The sequence below is a fragment of the Polypterus senegalus genome, chromosome 5 (assembly GCF_016835505.1).
Source record: "Polypterus senegalus isolate Bchr_013 chromosome 5, ASM1683550v1, whole genome shotgun sequence".
NCBI lineage: Eukaryota > Metazoa > Chordata > Cladistia > Polypteriformes > Polypteridae > Polypterus > Polypterus senegalus.
Window position 1 is genome coordinate 178,758,197 of NC_053158.1, and position 21,854 is coordinate 178,780,050.

General features: G+C 36.6%; 1 protein-coding gene across 2 annotated transcripts in view; it reads right to left on the reverse strand.

The window, feature by feature from the left end:
• Positions 1 to 5,849: 5,849 nt before the first annotated feature.
• Positions 5,850 to 21,854, reverse strand: part of LOC120529666 (corticotropin-releasing factor receptor 2) — a 349,034-nt gene continuing 333,029 nt past the window's right edge. For both annotated transcript variants that reach the window (XM_039753669.1, XM_039753670.1), the window contains one exon: positions 5,850 to 6,915. In XM_039753669.1, coding sequence (XP_039609603.1) covers positions 6,775 to 6,915 — 141 coding nt within the window. In that variant the 3' untranslated portion in view covers positions 5,850 to 6,774. The remainder of the gene's footprint in view (positions 6,916 to 21,854) is intronic.

Below are 21,854 nucleotides of genomic sequence, written 5' to 3' on the forward strand. Positions count from 1 at the left end.
GTGTGAACCATTTAAATTATTAAGTGCAAATTCTGGAATGGCAAAAACCAATATAACCGTTACACATTTGTCTATTTAAAGACTAGCAAATAGACATATTTTTACAGAAAGCCTTCCTGCTAATGCTGGAAAGGCAACTGCAGTGGAATATATCGTTCCCAATGGGGAAAACCTACCTGCAACATAAATGGAACAACTGATAAACTTAATTAAAAAAAGAATATATAAATCCCACTGAACCAGGTTAAAAAATTTAAACGTACACTAAACAGAATACCTAAGGGTTGCTGAACTGCTATATGTGGAGAAGATAAGCTGACACTATATTTTAGTATCATTAGAGGATATTAAAGTGAGAGACGTATTCCAGTCATTATGGAAGCAACTTTCCCAAAAATTGGGATAAGAAAAACATTCCTTCACATTCAAAAAAGATATAAGCAGGTAACCTACAATGAGTCAAGTTGTGAAAAAAGAATATTTTCAACCCAAAATGGACTAACCATTTGACTTCATGAGGCACCTCTAACATTTCAGTATGGGGTTAGTAAAATTTTATAAACAGACATTAGGTACTTTTATGCACAGCTAGATAATGCTGTCATTTAATGAAGGGCTGGGAAACACACCTGTTGCACAAGTAGGTAGTACTGGATAGTCTGAGAATCTCCAAAAATTGTAAACTGAGAATGTCTAAAACTCATTATGTCAAGCAATTGATGGGTTAGAGACTCAGCTATGGAAAAGTAGATAGATTCTTGAATTTCCCCTTCCGTAAACAGAAAAAAGTATATGCCATTTTCAATCTAGGTAGTTAATGAAAGGTAATTTCATACTTTGCAGTACATTCAGCAGCAATCTCAGATCTAACATAGGGACATAAGAAACATGAGATCTTCTGCAGTGAGCCTTGTGGCAAACAAACTAATTTTTTGAAAGAATGTATTTATAAATATATATATGTGTGTGTGTGTGTTTGTGTCACAAATCAGCCTAAGTGTTGTGTTAATACAAGTACTTGGCAGGAAAGAATATTCAGACATGTTGGAGCAGAAAACATTTGCACAGAGAAATTATTCAACAATTGAAAATAAAAAGAAAAACCTTGCATTTAACTAGTAACTTAAATTACTCCAACATTTTTTTTTTTTTGAATGAACCTTCAATGTGGTAATTGATCGCTTCTCCTGAAACATGTTTTAATAAGAATAAAGACTCTACTTTACATCTGAGATCCTTTTCTTTTTCAGTCCAGCACCATTCTGGTTCACAACAAACTATTGATAATGTGTTATGACGTCTCACTGAACCCACAAGTAAGACTCACTGAATTTAAAGAGTTCATGGAAGTATAGTGGGCAGGTGTAAAGTAAAACAACAACATTTTCTCTTGACTTATTTGTACTGACTATACTTTGCATTGCACACTCCTCATCCAGATTATACTATATTTTATGTTTTCTTTCTATGCAATACTGACAAATTCCTAATTTACCCATTGTAATCTAATAGCACTAACATGTATTAAAATGTACAGTAGTTTTTTCAAGATGCAAGCTTATTTTTTACATACAGGTACAATATTGTCACTGATCCAACAGTCATCACATGAATGAAGCTCTTTCATTATGTAAAAATAACAATAGTGGCTTAGTGCCTGGAAGAAAAGCGGCTTAAATTACATGCCAAGAGAGCTGCATAAAACAATAAATAAGTGATACCATATGCAATGTATATCACATATTTTTTCTTTTTATTTATTATTTACTTATATTAAAAAATATTTTTCACTCATAGGTACAGTATTTAGCCATATTCATTCATCCAAACCCTTTTCCATGTGTCTTTCCAAATGCTGACACATTAGCTTGAAAAGGCTTAAAGTTTATTTACATTATTTTACAGACAGATACATTTCCTTCTGAATAGTTCATCATTCTTGTTTTATAGGATACAGTTTTCAATTAGAACTTGAAAATAATACCAATGTTCCTTCAAAATAAGTCATATAGAAATTAGATTTTTAAAATATTGTTAAACAGATCTTATATGCAGAAAGCACTTGCTCCTATTCCATTTAAATAAATGCCAAAATATTCAGTTATTAAAATATTAAAAAATCTTAAAGCTTTCTTTTCATTAAACATTTTTGTGTGACACGACATTAAACAGATTTCAAAAACAGAAAGAAACAAACGTCTTTACTGAGGTATCATTTCACACAACAGAAATATACTGTATATATTTACAGTACAGTCAGACTTAATAAAAAGAAACTGCTGTAAACAAAAACAGTGAGAAGAATAAAAGGAACAATATGTGCCACTAAGATGAACAGAAAAGAGTGCTCTGACAGGAAAAAACTATGACTTACATTACGCTCTAAATCATGTTGCTCATTCGTTGGGTTTGACTGCCTTATTCTTTTTTCTTTTTTGATTTAAATTTAATTATAACAACATCCAGAAGAATTTAGCTGGCTGTTACACAGGGTAACAGAAAGTGCTTCTAAATCATTTACATCATCAGTATCATGTTGTTTCTAAAGATACTTAGTTTGACGTCCTGGGCAAATCTGAAATGCACTTATCTCAGAAATTCAGCTGCTTTACACTGCTTTCTGGATAAATCCATAAAATTGACCATTAATTAATCTAATTGACTTATTTCGCTTTATTATGTATTGTTTGCTAAAAGTACATACTCTTAACTGTTAAACAAATACATTTGAAAATCTTTAAAATCATTTACTGTAGTTGTCAATTAATTTGTTTCATTAGACATAAAAGCCTGAAGGACAGCTCATATTAAAATGCTTCTAATTAAAATAATGTCAAACCTGCTTTTAATATAACTGTCATACATTGTGAGCAAAATCAATTAGGATGACCTCTTCATACAGTTAATTTAAATTATATATATATATATATATATATATTTTTTGTCACATTTACGATTAGGAGACAGTTTATGGGCTCAAATAAGTCCGTGTTCCTGCTAGACCAGGGAATGGCGCTGTCCTCTAACTCTTTCTCCTCTTTTCCTGTAGAACAACCGATGAACCATCAACCTAATTTCCGATCACCAGAAGACAACCTAACACTACTTCCTGTTCCGGTCCCAAGAACCCACATACTCCTGATGTTATTTCAGGATTTCAGGTCCCAAGATGCCATTCTGCCATTACATCACTTCCGTTTTCTGATTAAAACTGACAGCCATTCCCTTTATCTCTTCAGTTCTGTTTTGGACTCCTGTCTGTAAAGACATATTTTCATAACTTCATTTTAAGTATATGGGGTGGATCCCCAACTCTTTCACGCAGTTTTGTGTATATTCTTACAATATACTGTATATTTATTTGCTTTTTCATTTCATGAGTCAAGGAATTTCTGTTAACAACAAATTGAAAGGCTTTTTCTCAAAAATGGAAAATATAACTTAAAGCCTTTACATGACCAGATAAGCTTATATCAGCCAGTTGTGTCCATAATATAAAAATAATTAGTCCATATATGTTCATGCCGTCAGAGATAGGCCGTTTTACCAAAGAAGATAGCAATGATAACTGAAGCACAGAAAAGAACATGGTGCATAGAATATTTGGAAGAAATTAATTTTGATTATGTAAATGATTCAGTGCATGACAGGCTAGCAATGATGTCAATGACAGCTGTCAGTCCTGAGTTTGTTCACTACTATTGTAGATAGCCTGAAGGGAGAGCTCATGGCTGCAGACATAATTTGATTAGGATTTTTTTGTATACATTCAAAACATAAGCAGATTAAAGTATTCAGAATTATTCTGAATGGCGCATGATGCATAAATGGTTAATAGAAATGAGATTTCTATGAGAGGAAAGCAAATATTGTTCATATGAATAAATGTTTTCTAGAGAAAGTGCTAGAATCCATCATTTGGCCAAAAAAAGACTAGGCTAGATAAAATGAGCTCTTTTCACAATTTATGTGCGAAATATTTTTTGTCAAGAGGTAAACTTTATTCCGGTTATCCAAAGCAAAGGGGGATTCACAAAAACAAGAATATTCCTAGAGTCCGTTTGTGCTCAAATTCAAAACAAAAACAGACTTACCTGATTTTTCACAGCTAACCTATTAAGCATAGGTTAGAAAATGGATCAAAGCCATCAAAAGAGACGAAGAACCACATTTTATTATGCACTGTAGCATCATGTGTGTTTGATCTGTAGCTGGTACTTGAAATCTGATGAGTACATAAAGTTTATGCACTGCCTTAAGATGATGCTGGGTCAAGACTTTTTAGTTGCAACAACTTTGGTGTCCCACCAATATGGCAATAATTTGAAATGTTGAATACTATTCTCTGAGTTAGTATGTGACAGGAAAACGGCACATCAGGTGCGTTCTCAATGAAACACGACACCTGTACATGGTGAGTATTCTCAACTTAACACAGCTGCAATGAAATTAAATTCATTTTTTGTGCTAACAATACGAACTGTAAACTTAAAACCACATCTAATGCTGTATACCCACGCATACTGTACCATAGCAGGAATGTATTAAATAACATACAATAAACATGAAAAACTTTTGAAATAATAAAAAAAAATAAATGCTTGATGGGTAAACTTAGTTTAAATTTGGTTAAGTTAAAAGATTATATTTAATTTATCTCATATATTTTATATTACAATACACTGACATCAGCCGAAGCAGAGAGCGCTAACATTAAAAATAAAAACAGTTCAGTTGTAATTTTCACCATACTGGTATAAGAAACTTAATAAGCATATGTTAGTAATTATAAAGGAATACTTCGATGAAACGTGTACAGCCTTCACCCACCTTTTATGGTTTTGTTGCTTCTCCAGAATACTTTTTCATCGCAAAAATTGATTTTTGGAAGTAAAAAGTACACAGGTGGAATAAAAACGATCAATGCGTCACTTCCAAAATTTTGTGAAAAGGGCTAATTCATCATTATTCAAGACTCATTATTTTACCTTTAGTTTTAACAGCACAAAAATCCATCCATCCATTATCCAACCCACTATATCCTAACTAAAGGGTGACAGGAGCAAATCCCAACCAACACAGGGCACAAGGCAGGAAATAAACCCTGGGCAGGGCACACACACATACCAAGGACAATTTAGAATCGCCAATGCACCTAACCTGCATGTCTTTGGACTGTGGGAGGAAACTGGAGTACCCGCAGGGAACCCACGCAGATACAGGGAGAACATGCAAAGTCCACACAGGGAGGACCTGGGCAGCGAACCCGGGTCTCCTAACTCTGAGGCAGCAGCGCTACCCACTGCACCACCATGCTGCCCCAGCACAAAAATAATTTGAGAAAAATAATCAGTGCTTTTAATCTACTACTAGTAGGTGAAATATTACTTGTTTTTCACTGTCTCAAGTTATTCAAAAGTTGATTACTGTGTCTCTGAACAGAACAAAGTTCGTAATCTCATGTATAGTGATCTAGTCTGACTTCACAATTTCATTACAACTAAATTCTATATCACAATTGGGATTGCTGTTTAAGATTGACCCTACGGGATCTCTTGCTTTCAAAACGTGATCCCATATCAGGATATCCATTTTGGACTCGCTGTTACGTCCATGAGGCCAAAATTCACAAAATAATTATTTCCATTTCTTCCCAGAGTTTTTATGTTAATTGCACTTTTACTACTATAAAGTACACTGTCAGTCACACTATTGTCTAAGCTGATCACAGAACACCATTTCTCAACCATTCACTTTCTGAAATAATTTATTCCAGTTCCTAGTTGCCAAAGACTAGTCCAGCAGCATCAGACACAAGGCAGAAGCCAAACCTGGATGGGGTACCAGTATAGATCCTCGGTGATTTTATTATATTTATAAAGAAAAATATAGTAAAGATTTAAAAATACATGATTTCAGGTGCTTTGATCATAGCTGCAATTCAAATTGTGAATAAACAGTAAAAGTCATGTTTCTTTACACAAATATTTAAATACCGTACAAGTAGTACAAGGCCTTATTTTGACTATTACCTTTTAATTTTTTTAAATTCACACATCAAAACTGATAACCATAATTTTGTCTCATTTTCAAATATATGATTTTTAAAATGCTTATTACTTATCTTTTGTATTGATGAAATACAATTGATTACAGAATGTTTCATGATTTTTTGATTAGAAAACAGTTGGGCTGAAATTGTGCATGACAGTCAAAGGTAAATATAGTATATATGTATAAAATATTCCAGATACACATAGATTTCAAAAGGGAATCAATCAATAGCTACTGTCATAACAAAATAATTTGTTAAAAATACAGCAACAATAATAAATATAAAACATAATGGTACAGCTTACCAAAATCATTCTAGATATATGCCTATAGCATTTGAAATACAATTAAATACATTTACAATCTTCCATCTTCCAAGTGTAAGACACATTCCTAGCTCATATTCTTCTGTACAAGTTGTTTGTGCCATGATTCTTTTCTCAGAATGAAAATCAAATAAATCTACACAGCTTATAAGACTGAGCAGGTTGTGAGGAATCTTTATCCTTTGAGATGTGATTTTAACAAATGTTTGTCTTTAATCTTCATGTTGTGTTTGTTGACTGCATTTATAGTTGTTTTTTTTTGTTTCACTGCAAAAATCTACAACGCATCAACCTGCTTAAACATTTTTTGCATGTTTTTGTATTTTTAATGGGAAAAAAGAAAAATAAACTCAGAGTGCAAAATTGCTGTAAAGGCCACTGGTGGTTAAAAGTGTCAAACAGCTGTTGTCTGCTTTATGCTGTGGAAGCTGATGCGGGTCGGTGATGTTGGGATTGACATTGCTCTTGCTACTCGTACTCGAAGAGCATGATTGTCTTGCCAACGATGCCATCTTTTTCTTACAGCTGAGCGCACCTGGGTAAGGGTTAGGAAAAGAAAAAGGAAACAAAACTTAGTAAACAATTCAAATTTTAATTTTCATCATTCATTGTTTTTTAAAATTGTCTCTGTATGTAAGGATGTTACCACATCTTTCCATTGTCTTTCTGTTCTTTATACCATTCATTAGCACTTTGATCAAAATAGCCGTTGCTATTGTGTACTTTTCCAGGGCATCTTATGACTTGGCTTTTGTCCTGAATGAAGTAAAACTGCTTGCAGCCCAGGTCCAGAATGGACCTTCCTCCATACTTCTAAAATGCACTTTTACAGCATAATCTGTTTTTGACATTACTGAGTGATTAAAGTGTGAAGATTGGTTCCTAAATTTAGAGGATCATACTGAAGATTGTCTGATTGATTGAACCAATGAAGCAATCATTGAGTAATGAGAAATGAGTACACACCACAGGGAATGCAATGTGAAACTGTTCGGCAGTGTCAAATGACAAGTGTGTCTGGAGGGAAAAATGCCACCATATACTTCAAAATTTCTGCATTTGTTGATTTTTCTAACATGCTATGCAAAATAGAGTTACAGCCAATTAAAACCCTGGCATATCTCACCAGTATTAGCATAATATATATAATATATTGTGAAGAACAGCCGGCAGTTCAATTCAGCTGAAACCCCCAGGACACTAGATGGCGACTGCCATACACCTTAGCGGTGCCCTGGTTTTCCACATTGCGCTATGGGAAATGAAGTTCAGCTTCACAGCCCTGCTGGGTACTGTGGGTGCCGCCAGGGGACGCTGCAGGACACACGGGGACTTCTGTTTCCATTAGAGCCCGGAAGTACTCCCAAGTCATGGGGACAGAAGTACTTCCGGGCTGAAGAAAATAAAAGTCTCCATTTGACCCGGAAGTGCTGGTGAATCACATGGACGGAAGGACAAAAGCACTTCAGGGTCAAGGACTATATAAAGGACTGGTGGAGACCCAGCAGGGAAGCCGGAGTTGGGAGGGAGTGTGACGGAGCTGCTGGGAGGAGAGAATTGTATTGTTATTATTGATTTATTGTTTATTGTGGTGGCTGTGGTACTTTGGTCACAATATTTAGAAAAGAAGAAATTAACACTAGAAATACCAGAGTCTACGAAAAAACTTGTAGATCCGGCCCACCTTAAAGCCATTCTCACCTCTCCTTTGACCTCTAAATGTGCCAATTAAAGACAAGCTGCAAGCAGCTGGCTATTCCATCCCCCCACCAACTTAGAAATTGCACAAACCTCTCCCACCTCATGCCTTGATTGATTATTTGGGAGTGAAGTGGAGTTTTAGAGTGGAAATAATAGATCGTTATTTGGAACACACACATTTCATGTGTGTTCCGTTTCTACAGTAATCTGTGTAAACACATTGTTAAAACAGAAACTTTTTCATATTTTAGTAATAAATATTACAAGTACTTGGAGTCAGATCCGGGGTGGGGGATGTTAGAGCGCATGAGCTTATTCAGTGCAGCAGAATCAACGTACATGTTGATCTTTTTTTTTTCTTTCAGTACATGTGCCTTTCCTGTTTATTTATATACTGTATCTAGTGAGTTCTCTGCCTACCTGTATCTCTATTACACAGTGCTCTGTCTGTCTGTGTGTTATGGATCTTAAAAATAACAGTTATAAGGACACTTGCTCATGTTAATTGCAATCTCAACTGTTAAAAATATTTTAAAAGGAGCATCCCACATGAAAATATAACTATCTCAATAACTGACAGTGCATACCAATTTATACATTTTATGTCCATTTGAGGTTAAAAAGAAAAAAAAACACTTTCTCCCCTGCGGGGAATGAAACTCAGGTCACTAAGGCACAGCAAGTCTGCTGCGTTATGAGTCAGTAAATCTTACTGCTAAGCCGCAGAAGCTATCGTGTTGTTCTTGAATCTTTTGTGAAAGTATTTATTTGATGTCTGGACTTCATGCTTCATACATTCTATGGTTTATGCCTACATTTTGTAATATTTATTACTAAAATATGAAAAAGTTTCTGTTTTAACAATGCTTACACAGATTACTGTAGAAACGGAACACATATGAAATGCGTGTGTTCCAAATAAAGAACTATTATTTCCACTCTAAAACTCAATTTCACTCCCAAATAATCAATCAAGGCCTCGCAGTTAGGAGACCCGGGTTCGCTTCCCGGGTCCTCCCTGCGTGGAGTTTGCATGTTCTCCCCGTGTCTGCGTGGGTTTCCTCCGGGCGCTCCGGTTTCCTCCCACAATCCAAAGACATGCAGGTTAGGTGGATTGGTGTTTCTACATTGACCCTAGTGTGTGCTTGGTGTGTGGGTGTGTTTGTGTGTGTCCTGCGGTGGGTTGGCACCCTGCCCAGGATTGGTTCCTGCCTTGTGCCCTGTGTTGGCTGGGATTGGCTCCAACAGACCCCCGTGACCCTGTATTCGGATTCAGCGGGTTAGAAAATGGATGGATGGATAATCAATCAAGGCATGAACTGGGAGAAGTTCGTGCATGTTCTAAGTTGGTGGGGGGATGGAATAGCTGGCTGCTTGCAGCTTGTCTTTTATCGACACATTTAGAGGACAAAGGAGATGTGAGAACTGTTTTAAGGTGGGCCAGATCTATGAGTTTTTTCGCAGACTCTGGTAATTCTAGTGTTAAAACAACTTCTTGGTGATTTTACCACGTGTCCAGCGTACTGTTTGTTGGGGAAAAGGTGGCAATAGCACCACCAAGCGTCCGCTTACTTACAATATATAATACAATACAAATTTGATTCACTCAGTCATTAACACCTTTGATATATCACTATTTAGAGGTAAAAAAGCCTTACAACTGAAAAACGAAATACCTCAAAATCTCAAAAATGCATTGATGGATCTGAGTGAACTTTGGTGACACTGTAGGAAAAAAGAAAATTAGCTAACATGTTTTTTGTATTTGTTGATATTTCTCACTAAAAATTCTGTAGCTCGCAAGGCATTTTAACACACCTGGTCCCCCATTTTGCCACAGCAGGGACTGCGATCTCATAGGCAAATGTAGGCCATCAGCAGAAGTGAAGTGAAAGGAGCAAAGTTCAGCGAGGCTCAAAGAAGAAGATGTGTTTAGCAAGTGTTTGTCAGGCTCAGTGGCTGTGAGCACAGCAAATTTCATGCACCTAATCCAGTAATAGAGGTATTTACTATATAGAAATTTCCATCTTATCTGCAGCCTTGTGCAAATGCTGAACTGGGGACTACAATTCTCATCAGCCACAGTGCTGCTCCAGATGATTTCATCAAAAGTAGCAACTGTTGCATTTTTTTATCTTTCCTCAACCACTTTGGGATAACAATTTTATTGCCTCACTGGACTACAGTGTTTATCCTAGAACAGTGTTTCAAAACCTTTGCGGACCTGGGACATGGTTTTTCCTTTTTAAGTTTTTTAACGTCTCTTGGACTGTATTTGAATGGTGAGGGGTTTCCCCTTTTCATGAATCAAGCATGATTAAAAAAATTGGGGTAAGGTGGTGTCCTTGGTGGAATGAGTGTCATTAAAAATGAGTAAAAAATATCGTACAGCACTTTATATGATAGCTTCGACAGACTGGGAAAGTGTCACATGTGACAATAAATCTAAGATAAATAGTTACAGTCTGTTTTTTTTACTAGTGCATAGTGTTGCATTGTACAAAAGCAACATGCCACCACCTGTATATCGTCATTAAGGTCACAATACCAATGATCAGCGTTAAGCGCTTTTTGAAATAAAAAAAAGAGGAAATAAAAAAAAAAACACCAGGCATTAACAAATGGAAGCAAGTCAGAACTGAAAAGAATAAGTCTGATTCTTATGGAGATGCTGTTTTTCAGAGTGTGGTAAGAAGAGAACAGGACATTGCTTTTGGTTGAGTAAAACTAATTAGTAACTTGTATTTTTTTGGTGATAGATATTTATTCAAATTCACCGTATACTAAGGCAGTACAAGTTTTAGGCTTTGATGCTAATAGAGAATCAACAGATTTATCAGTTTGTAGCTTTGAATGAATCAACTTTAAATCGCTATTGTAACATTACCAAACACCACTTTAATATGTAGTTCAGCTGCAATCCCTTTAACTTCAACAATACCAAGGACTGCATAGCATATTTAACAGTAAGCAGGTCAAGTGAATAATATTAACCTTTGGTACAAGAAAAAAATACAAATATTGTATACAGAAAGGTAGTTAGTTACATAGTAATTCTGATACATCTGATTAAGTAATGGCACTATAACTGAGTAGGTCGGGTTAACATATCTAGTAGTATATAAAACACTAAATCAGGGGTTCTTAACCTGAGGTCCGTGGACCCCTAGAGGGTCTATGGATGGATTTCAGGGGTCTGTGAGGGTCAGATAAAAATTAACATCTACTGTATATTCACTGTACAGCCCAGCACTGTTGATTTAGAGTAGTTGTAGTAGTAGTAGATCTGTTTTAATTTGCACAAGAGGATTGAATTTCATAATTATGAGTGGCCATTACTTTTTGCATAAAAAATGAGTTTTTTTTAGATTGTTTATTTTAACGTTTAATAATACTTTGTGTATGTCATATATCAATTAAATCTCAATAAATAAGATACATTATACTAATTGCATCCAAAGTTTTGTTTATGTGATTATTTCTGGGGAAGAGGGTCCATAGCTTTCGTCAGATTCTTAAAGGGGTCCGTGACTCAAAAAAGGTTAAGAATCACTGCTCTAAATAATCTTGTTCCTTCCTATGTTTAGGAGTGCCTGGCTCCATAATTTCCCAATCGTAACCCTAGATCTTCTTATACTGTCATGCTTATTATTCCAAGAGCTAAGTCTAAAAGAAGTGGCAAGGTGGCTTTTTACTGTTATGCACCAAATATCTGGAATAATTTACCAGTGAAGATACACCAGGATAATAAAATGGAACAATTTAAAAAATTTCTCAAAACTCACTTTTTTAATATGGCTTTTTCATGGCAGTATGTTTTACTTCAAAAATATTATATACACATAGAAATATGTTTTTCATTATTATTCTCAACTTTTCTCTGCTTTGTTTTTGGGTTTTTCTGTTTTGGTGTTTTGTGTCACCATCACCTCAGCAAGACACTGTGCAGCCATTTGTGATGTTCGAACGAAAACGGATACTCCGACTGTTAACAAGACCCGATGCATCAAATCTTCTAGGGCGAAGCTTAAAAAAACAATAAGGAACTGCTTAAGAACATTTATGTTATATAGAATCCCCAGTTCAGGCTTAGTGGTTTTTTTCCTTGGAACCCCTGCCAATATTTTTTTTCTCCAGCATTATTCCTCCTGGATTTTCCATCCATCCATCCATCCATCCATTTTCCAACCTGCTGAATCTGAACACAGGGTCACGGGGGTCTGCTGGAGCCAATCCCAGCCAACACAGGGCACAAGGCAGGAACCAATCCTGGGCAGGGTGCCAACCCACCGCAGGACACACACAAACACACCCACACACCAAGCACACACTAGGGCCAATTCAGAATCGCCAATCCACCTAACCTGCATGTCTTTGGACTGTGGGAGGAAACCGGAGCGCCCGGAGGAAACCCACGCAGACACGGGGAGAACATGCAGGCTCCATGCAGGGAGGACCCGGGAGGTGACCCCAGGTCTCCTAACTGTGAGATAGCATTGCTACCACTACGCCAACGTGCCGCCCCTCCTGGAGTTTATTTTTTCAATTTATTTATTTATTTTTTTTATGTTCTCCCGACTATAAAATCGGACTTGTATATCTGTTATGTAAGTGTTTATTGATTTATTTTTACCTGTCACAAAATATATGTGTATACTGTATATGTAAGTTTGATGGTTGAATTTGTTGAACATATTTTCTAAATTATATTGTATATTGTAACAGTTGTAGTGCAATCTTATTGTAGATATTTTTTTTTCCAAACACAACTTTATTTTATTTATTTTTGATCTCAATGTATTTGTACATAAGTTGGTTTGAACAGGAGGGTGCTGTAGTCATGTGGTCAGGTTCATTGGTGGAGCAGAAATGTACATATTGAGACACTCAATGGACGCTAAGCTGAAGAAAGGTGTTTTCTTTTAATAAGATACACATGAGTGCAATATCAGAGAGACTGTAATAAAGACACCTGAATTTCTGGTCAGAAGGTGCACAGGGTATGTTTTAACTTTGTTATCCCTACACCTGTGTAACTCATTTATTGTTTAATTGACAACCTTTATTTTATTTTAGTTTTTCATGGAGTTCGAGAGCTGTAAAAAAGAGAGAGAGCAAGTCAGTACTCTTCAAACATCAGTCAGAGTGTGGTCTCATCTGCAACCGGAAAAAACTTTCAAGAGGAGCTATTCTTATTTAATAATTTTGGTATGTTCTGTATTTATTCCTCTACTTATCTATTTTTAATTTGTTTTTCTTTTCTTGAAACTCTTTTCTTTGATATCTTGTAAAGAACTTTGAGCTACATTGTCTGTATGAAAATGTGCTATACAAATAATGTTCTTGTTATTGTTGTGGAGGTGTTGAAGCCTTATGACTTAAGGACATGTCATACTCCGGCAGACACAGAGAATTAAACGGCATGGGAACCTAATTCAAGTGTTTGAAATCCTCAAAGGCATTAATAAAGTAGAACAAGCATAATTCTTTAACTTAAGGCTGAATCACGTACTTAAGGACACTTTTGAGAATTAAGAGGAAGCACATTTAGGACTGAAGCTAGGAAGCACTTCTTTAAGCAAACTGTTGTGGGAGTCTGAAACAAACTACTGAGCCATATACAGTTGTTGAAGCCGAAACCCTGACAATATTTAAGAACAATCAGGATGAGATATTGGGACAGGATAGCGATTAGCTAAACAAAGAAGCTTGATGGACTGAATAGTCTCTTCTCATTTGTCTAATGTCTTTTGTTCTTATGTATTATGGCACTACAGCAATGTGGCACAACTCCCCAAGGGAGATCTGGCTTGCAGGATCCTCATTGTAACACCTGGCTGTGGCAGATAGATGGTCATTTTCGGAATGGGTGGGACTGGACCGAGTGTCTGCCTGGGGGGTTGCTAACCAGGATCCCAAGTTGTTTCATTGTGTGGTGGGTGGGTGTGGCGACACTCTTTTCCAGTTGCTCCCCAACTTGACCTGACCTGCATTATATTTGCACTTAACCTGGCTATCTTTTGTGTTCTCTTTGTGTTTTCATGTTCTAAGACCAGTGCAAAGATATGGCACTGAACTGACTGATGGTGTTAAACTGTCTTAGCAATACTTAGTTAGTGTGTGTTTTTATATGTGTTCAACTTGCTCAGAACTTCTCCTTTCCTTGTGCCTTTATTGGTTTAACTGACTCCAGCCCCCTTGTGATTCTGACCTTGAAAAAGTAAGTGAACAAAATCTATGCATGTATGGAGCATCTTCCATTTCTGCCTCTGCAAAGTACAATCCAGTTATTAATAGAACACATTGCAGATTAGCAATACTGCTAAACAGGCAACACACACAGTTTAAAGAAACAACTTTTGTAGATTAATGTTAATTTATTCTCTAAACTGCTTAACCAAATTAAAGTTTTGGGGAGAACTGAAGCCTCTTATGATAACATTCAGTGCAAAATAATAAATAATAAGTATTTCTTTACTCGGGGCCAATTTAACACAGACTGTCCAAAAATTAAATAAATGTGTACTGTATAACACTTCTTAATTTCATTGAGGAGATCATCACTGCATAGTATAAGTACTGAACTAACTTGCCATTCAAATGCTCCCACTATATTGTCCATTGCAAAGTAACAGAACCAGAATGGGTGCAAGGCAGCTATCCACCTCGCATAACTATTGTAGTGACAACATTGGCTTAAAACAGCACCAATTCAGAGGCACTTAGGGTCCTAACAGCATATCTTTAGACTAAGGGAATGAAGTGAATTACATGGGGAAAACCCTGTGAAAATACAAAGCCATGCTAAATCCTTACAGATGCCTCATGCATAATGCCGTGCGTAGAATTTGCACTATAACATGATGTAAGCACAAAAGCAGAAATGTGCTTATGCACAAAAAAAATTAAATGCATAAATCTAAACCAGCTTCCACGTTCTTCCACTACATAAATCTCAGTCAGCGTGAAACGTGCACTATACCTGCTGCCCCACCCCAACTCTTCCCACGCCTCTTACGCTTCTTTGAATATGCAAGTAATCTAAATAGCCCTTAAGCTCAGGGTTCTGTGAAAATGCAATGGCAAAAGCACGAGGGAAAACAGAATTTCAGCGAATACCAAGTGGAGGAAAGAAAATAAGTACTATTTGTTGGTTTAAACAGTGCTAAAAACAACAAAAGGAAGTTGATCAAGTGACATAGCGTGTCGGAGAAACTCGAAAGCTCAAGTTCACAAAGTCACACAGTGCCCGAAATAAAAAAGAAGTTGTCAAATGTTAAAGTCGCCAAGTGTGAAAAGGCGAGTCGTAGCCCACTGTCTGAGTGTCATATGAAAGCTTATTAGGGTACAGAGGAAAAAAAATAAATGCCCACTGGGAAAAAAGCACGAAATGTCAACTTTAATCTTGAAATTTCCACTTTAATCATGTAGCTTATTTTGTCATTAAAGTAGAACCTCATAAACTTCATCTTAAAATTGTTTGATTTACTAGTTTCTCAAATCCCATCTTAACTAAAGTAGCACGTTAAATGCTTTGTTTTGTATTTGATCTTCTATGTACTCTATGTGTGTGAATCACTATGTGCTTCTTAAACCGTCTTTCTCTTCCTCCGACAGGACACGGAATCCATTACATTTTTGATATTACAGCTCTCTGAATATGTATACGTGATATAATTTTCATGATGATAGGAGTTAAAGCATGTTATTAAACATGGGAACACGGTGACGCAGTGATTGTTCATGTCTCACGCAAGATGCTTGCTGCGCCATGTGCGACATTCGATGAAATACTTTATTGTAGCAGTAATGTCTCTTTCAAACATACTAACCTCCAATTCCTATCCTTACTTTTCTTTCTCCAAATACCCAATCGCCACATAATCAGCTCTGTAATAAACGTTAAGCCATCTGTAAGCTTAGAACGCAGATTCTTCAGAACTTTTAAGAAACATTGAAATATCTTCATAGTACATGTTTAATTATTCCATCCATCTATCCATTCAGAGTTGTGCCAGCCCCAGCAAGCATACAGCGCGAGGCAGGAACAATCCATGAAAGGAGCACCACCTCCTCGCTAGCCCATTGGCACCTTGTCCTTACATGTTTGATTATTAACAAAACAGATTATTTAAATGAAGTTAAACTTTTATCTGTATAATAGCTGCATTTCATCTTCAAAATGATATCGTCATCATATGTAAATACGTGCTTTATAAAGTAGCTCAGGTTGTGCAATATTATAATTGTATCGCAAGTTTACAGTGAGGTAATTGTACTTATATGTACAAACAGTTCTAAAAGGAGCACTTGATTGAGTGCGTTTATAGTTCTTTGGATGAAATTGTTTCTGAACCACGAGGTCTGTACAGGAAAGGCTCTGAAGTGTTTGCCTTATGAGTGCAGTTCAATAGACAGCATTGCAGTGTGTGCTTAATGCTGTATACCAATAATTCTGTTTCCGATCATCTGCTGTACAGCTGTGATTCACACTCAGATACAGGGATATAAATACTCCGAGTGGTGCAGTGAGAGTAATATGGAAAAAGATGATCCGATGTGGCAACCACTAACGGTAGCAGCTGAAAGAAGAAGAAGAAGGTGCAGTGAGAGTAACAACGCTAAAGCAGTTATGGTATTTGAAATAGTTTGACCATTCTGTGGACCATTATATTGTTACAGGTTAATTACAATCAGTTGCATTAAACTAATAAACAATATGCAGTTAATTTCAGTGTATTTATAAAGCTGCGCCAGGGATGTGGATCTAAAAAAGAAAGGGTAACTACTCAGAAACAGTAGCACTGCTTTGACGCTGGGTGCTGCCAGTCTGCAAAACCGAGCACAGAACTTGTGTTCGACAGGGTATGAGCTACCGTGGAAATGTGCGTGGCTTTACGGAAAATTTAGGATTTATACATCGTGATTTGAACGTGGAACGTTCCCAACATTTTTGTGCATACGCACAGTTTATACATGAGGCCCCAGGCTAGAAATACAATCCAGTTCACTACAGCTATGAAACAGCAGCCCTAAAGATATTTATTTATTTATCAAACCCTCATAATATAATAAAGGCTCATACAGAAATTATTGTGAACCTATGGCAAATTCCTAAATAAAAAATTCCTGAAATTAAATTAATTCATTTAAAATCTAACTTGCCATTGTGTATGCATAAATTTTGAAAATTGCAGAATTTTGTTTTCTAATCAAACTTTTGCAATTATGGATTCAACTATTTTTATTTTTTAACAACAACATCTTAAGCTTTATTTTCTCAGCACTTTTTTATCCTTTAGTGTGATGTAGACTAATTAATTTTTAACATATGTAACAGATCCTGAGTTTGCACCACAGTTGTTGAATTCTCACTCTTCAGATGTGGCAGATCACAGATGTGGTTTTATTTTAGGCTGACAAATGTTATATTTTCACAGATTAGCATATCTTTCCATAGCCCTAATAATGCTAATATTCTATAAGATTAATTTAGCTAAAGATAAAAATATAGTCATGGTTGCCTGTGTACTAAATGCAAGTGAAATATGAAATTGATCATACTATAGCTTTGTTTGCAAAGTTCTTTGTAATGGAAAAAAGAAAATTTGGGAATTGAATGAATGAATGAACAGATAAGCTTTTTATATGTGAGTGTTGCATTGGTAACAAAGTTAACTGTGCAAATTGGATAGAAAAGTTAAAGTGAAACAAGCTGGTATTGTGTGAGGAAGCAAAGAAGACAAAGTGATGCATCAGGTAAAGAGATAGCTATTCGCTAAAACTGGAGTGAAATGAAGAACAAGAGGAGAGAACAGACAGAAGCAAGTAGATTTTTTGGAAGTATGAATTTGTTGAAAACAGAAAGAAGTTTTAAAAATGGTATGGAATATACAGTACTTCCATATAAAAAAATCACTTGAAAGATTTTACAATGTAATACAGCCAATTATACTTTACAATAATATAGCATTAAATACATTAACATATATTTATTAAGTACACAAAATGAATAGGAAATTGAATCAAATGAGCAACTTAAATAATATTAGTCTGAGTCTACAAACATTTGGTCAAACTAAGTAAACAGGTTGTATAGTGTAGGAGATGGCCAGGATCCTTACCCTGCCAGAATGCCTTCATCCACCACCAATTCCCACAGGGCACACTAGAAATTGGAGTTTGTTGGCTGGGCCCTGTTGGATTCCAGGGGTACAGCCACCTCACCTGGAAGTGCTTCTAGACCACATTTATGGGACACCAGAAGTACTCCTGGGTGCTACATAAAAAGCTAGCTGCCTTAACTCTAGGAGCCAGATTTGGGAGGAAGGAGGGCAACACTTGCATGGATGAGTGGAGGCAGTGACTGTGACAGAGACAGAAGAAAATCAGGCAAAGAGTATTGCTGTGTTCTTTACATTGTGCTTATAATGTGCTTGTGGTTGTGGTGGGAAACACTTGGCAGTAAAGAGTTTCCCACAAAACAAAATAAAAAGCCATTGTGGCAGCACTTGTGTCCAAGCCTGCCTATGTTGTGTTTTTAGGGAGCTCCCCTGATGGCCACAATAGATAGAGAGACATCGACCTTTATAGATCTATGGGTGTGGGTTTGTGTGTTCATTTATTTATCTTCATGATTAAACATACTCTCCAGTTTGTTTTCAGTAATCTTCACTTCTAAATTTCTTTGAGCATTGTGTGTATATTGCAAGCAACCTTTGAGCTTTTGTGTGTACATGTATCTATACTAATAAAAGGCAAAGCCCTCACTGACTGACTCATCACTAATTCTCCAACTTCTTGTGTGGGTAGAAGGCTGAAATTTGGCAGGCTCATTCCTTACAGCATACTTACAACATTTAAGCAGGTTTCATTTCGAAATTCTACACGTAACGGTCATAACGGTCGACAACGTCCGCCATGTTGAACTTTCTTATTTATGGCCCCATCTTCACGAAATTTGGTAGGCGGCTTCCCTGTGCTAACCAAAACCGATGTACGTACTTATTTCGGTGGTATGACGCCACTGTTGGCCGCCATATTGAACTTTCCAACGTCACTAATTTTCCAACTTCCCGTGCAGGTAGAAGGCTGAAATTGGCAGGCTCATTCCTTACAGCTTACTTACAAAAGTTAAGCAGGTTTCATTTCGAAATTCTACACGTAACGGTCATAACGGTCGACAACGTTCGCCATGTTGAACTTTCTTATTTATGGCCCCATCTTCACGAAATTTGGTAGGCGGCTTCCCTGTGCTAACCAAAACCGATGTACGTACTTATTTCGGTGATATGACGCCACTGTTGGCCGCCATATTGAACTTTCCAGTGGTCTTTGTTACTTATGGGCCCATCTTCAAGAAATCTGGTATTGAAAGAGCATCCTATATCTACAATTCGGCGTTTGATCAGAAGAAAATATGAAGCTGGTTTTAAATGAAACATCGTTGAAGTAGCGAAACAAATTGATAACTGCGCTGTTGCAACAAAATTTGATGTGCCTGAGATTGATGTGACATTGGAAGAGGCAAAAAGATGTAAAAAAAATAAGTTTTACATATTTGAACGGGCGTAAAAGTTGGGGTCTGATTTTATGATTAATTTTTCTGGTTTCAAGACCCAACTTACATGTGAGCATATAAGGTGTGGATTATGTTTATTTTTATATTAATGTAATGTAGTTATGTGCCCTGTCCCCTTTATGTAGAGTTTCTGCCCATATATTCCCAGGCAGAGGGTCAGGTTCTTCATGATTGATATTGTATTCAGATTTTTCTCTCCTTTTGCTGTAGTCTTGTGGATTATGAATTTGAAGTACGGACTGTTTTTTGTTGTTCAGTTTAACCTTTTAGGCAAACCTTTTCTTGCTGTTTTTTGCATTTGTTTTATTTCTGAAAATATTTTTAAAGAGCTTTATTTGCTTATTTCTTGAACCACAGGTTTTTACAGTTACAAATCCATGTTTTGAGTATTTCAGATGATTGTAAAGGTTTTTTGAGTCTGGGCTTTCCCTTTTTGTGCCTTCCGGTTTAGGCAAGGCCAGTTTTGGAGATTAGGTATTGTGTTACATTTTTTCCTGAATTATTTTTATTCTTTTATTGTTGTTTTTGTTAGTTTTGAGTTATTTTTAATACTGTCATGCTATTTTGTCAGCTTCACTTATTTGCTGTTTGTATTTTATCTCTGGCATGCGCTTTATGGGTGAAGCCCCCAAGAGGCGGAGCCACCCTGACATCACTGCTGTGAAATCCTCCTTCTGGCTTTAAATTCTCCATTAAAACTAAAATTTAGAAATGATTAATCACGGTTCTTCCCAGGGTTGTAAGTATTGCTTATTGTTTTTTCGTGTTATTAGATTTTTTGCTTATTTTATTGGACTCCTGTCTTGGTTTATGTAATGGGACTTTCCTTTTGATTGTTTTTTTTAGGCAAATTCTGTTTCACCTTGTTTTCTATCTTTGTTAAATACATTTAAATCCCGCCCATTTGTCTAGAAAAAGTAGCCCCAAAACAGCCTAAGGGCTGCCTTCAAACCTTCAACAATAAAACAGAGTAAAAATGCCATTACTCATTTATAAAAAGTCAAAAACTAACCTTATTAATCTTTAGCAACAAAAAATTTCTCTGGTAGAATTTTAGCCAGCATAGCTGTTGTTGGAATAAATCTGTTACAACAGATCCCTCTGCGCCTCATGTAGCTTCTAATGTGTAACAAAGCTTCCAGCATTCCTTGCGCATCCTGTTTCTCAGTTTCTCACCTCTGTACATATACTAGGTTTTTTACTTGAACTCAGCATGGATTTGTAGTGCTAATTTTAATAATAATAAATCACATGCATAGTTATGCAGGACAGCATGCAGTGAAATGCATCTTTTCACACACCCCTTGGGGTCAGAGCCCAGGGTCAGCCATTGTACAGTGCCCTGGAGCAATTGAAGGTTAAGGGCCTTGCTCAACGGCCCAGCAGAGTAGCATCTCTTTAGGCAGTGACAGGGATTCGAACCGGCAACCTTTGGGATGCCAGCGCAGATCTTCTGCCTCAGAGCCACCACTGCACCACAGTTGAAAGCCGAAAATGTAATAAATATTTCTTGCAGCTGAAATAAAAGCAACAAAAATCAGAAGCCTGCCCAAAAAAACGCAACCCGCAACTGCTACAAACGTCCCGCAACTAGCTTTTGAAAGCCGCCCAATTGGGCGAGATAACCGCAGACCTGGCAACTCTGGTCTAGATCTAATTATGCAATTTTCATTACGCTATAACTTATTAAGTTTATTACACAGAGAATTCACAAAAAATTCTTTTTGTTGCCAATAGATGGCAGTACCTGCCCTGCATTCTAAAATGGAGGGGAAATAGTTGGCAGTCAAACAGCGGGTGCGATGTGTTCGCATTTTCATAATTGCATAATTAGATCTGGACCTCCCTGTATATGCTTGTTTATGCCAACACCTGCATGTAGCAGGTGTGGGAACAGGCTTGGGTAAGCCACTTCTGAGCTAGTTTGATCTTTTTGAGACATCACTTCCTGTTTTCAGTGTTTGTAACTCCATATTACAACATTAGGCCCCACAATAGTCCGGGCTATATATTTTTGAGGGATGGGCCACATTTTTGCAAATTTTCTGGGTTTATTTTAATTTATTTTGAGCCAGAAGCTCATAACACTGTAAATATACTGGATGGCTCATTAGGCAGGGGCATCAACATGACACAAGTGTGGCCATCTAAACTGTCTTGGGTGCAAGCAGATTATATTTTAGCAAAGTTCA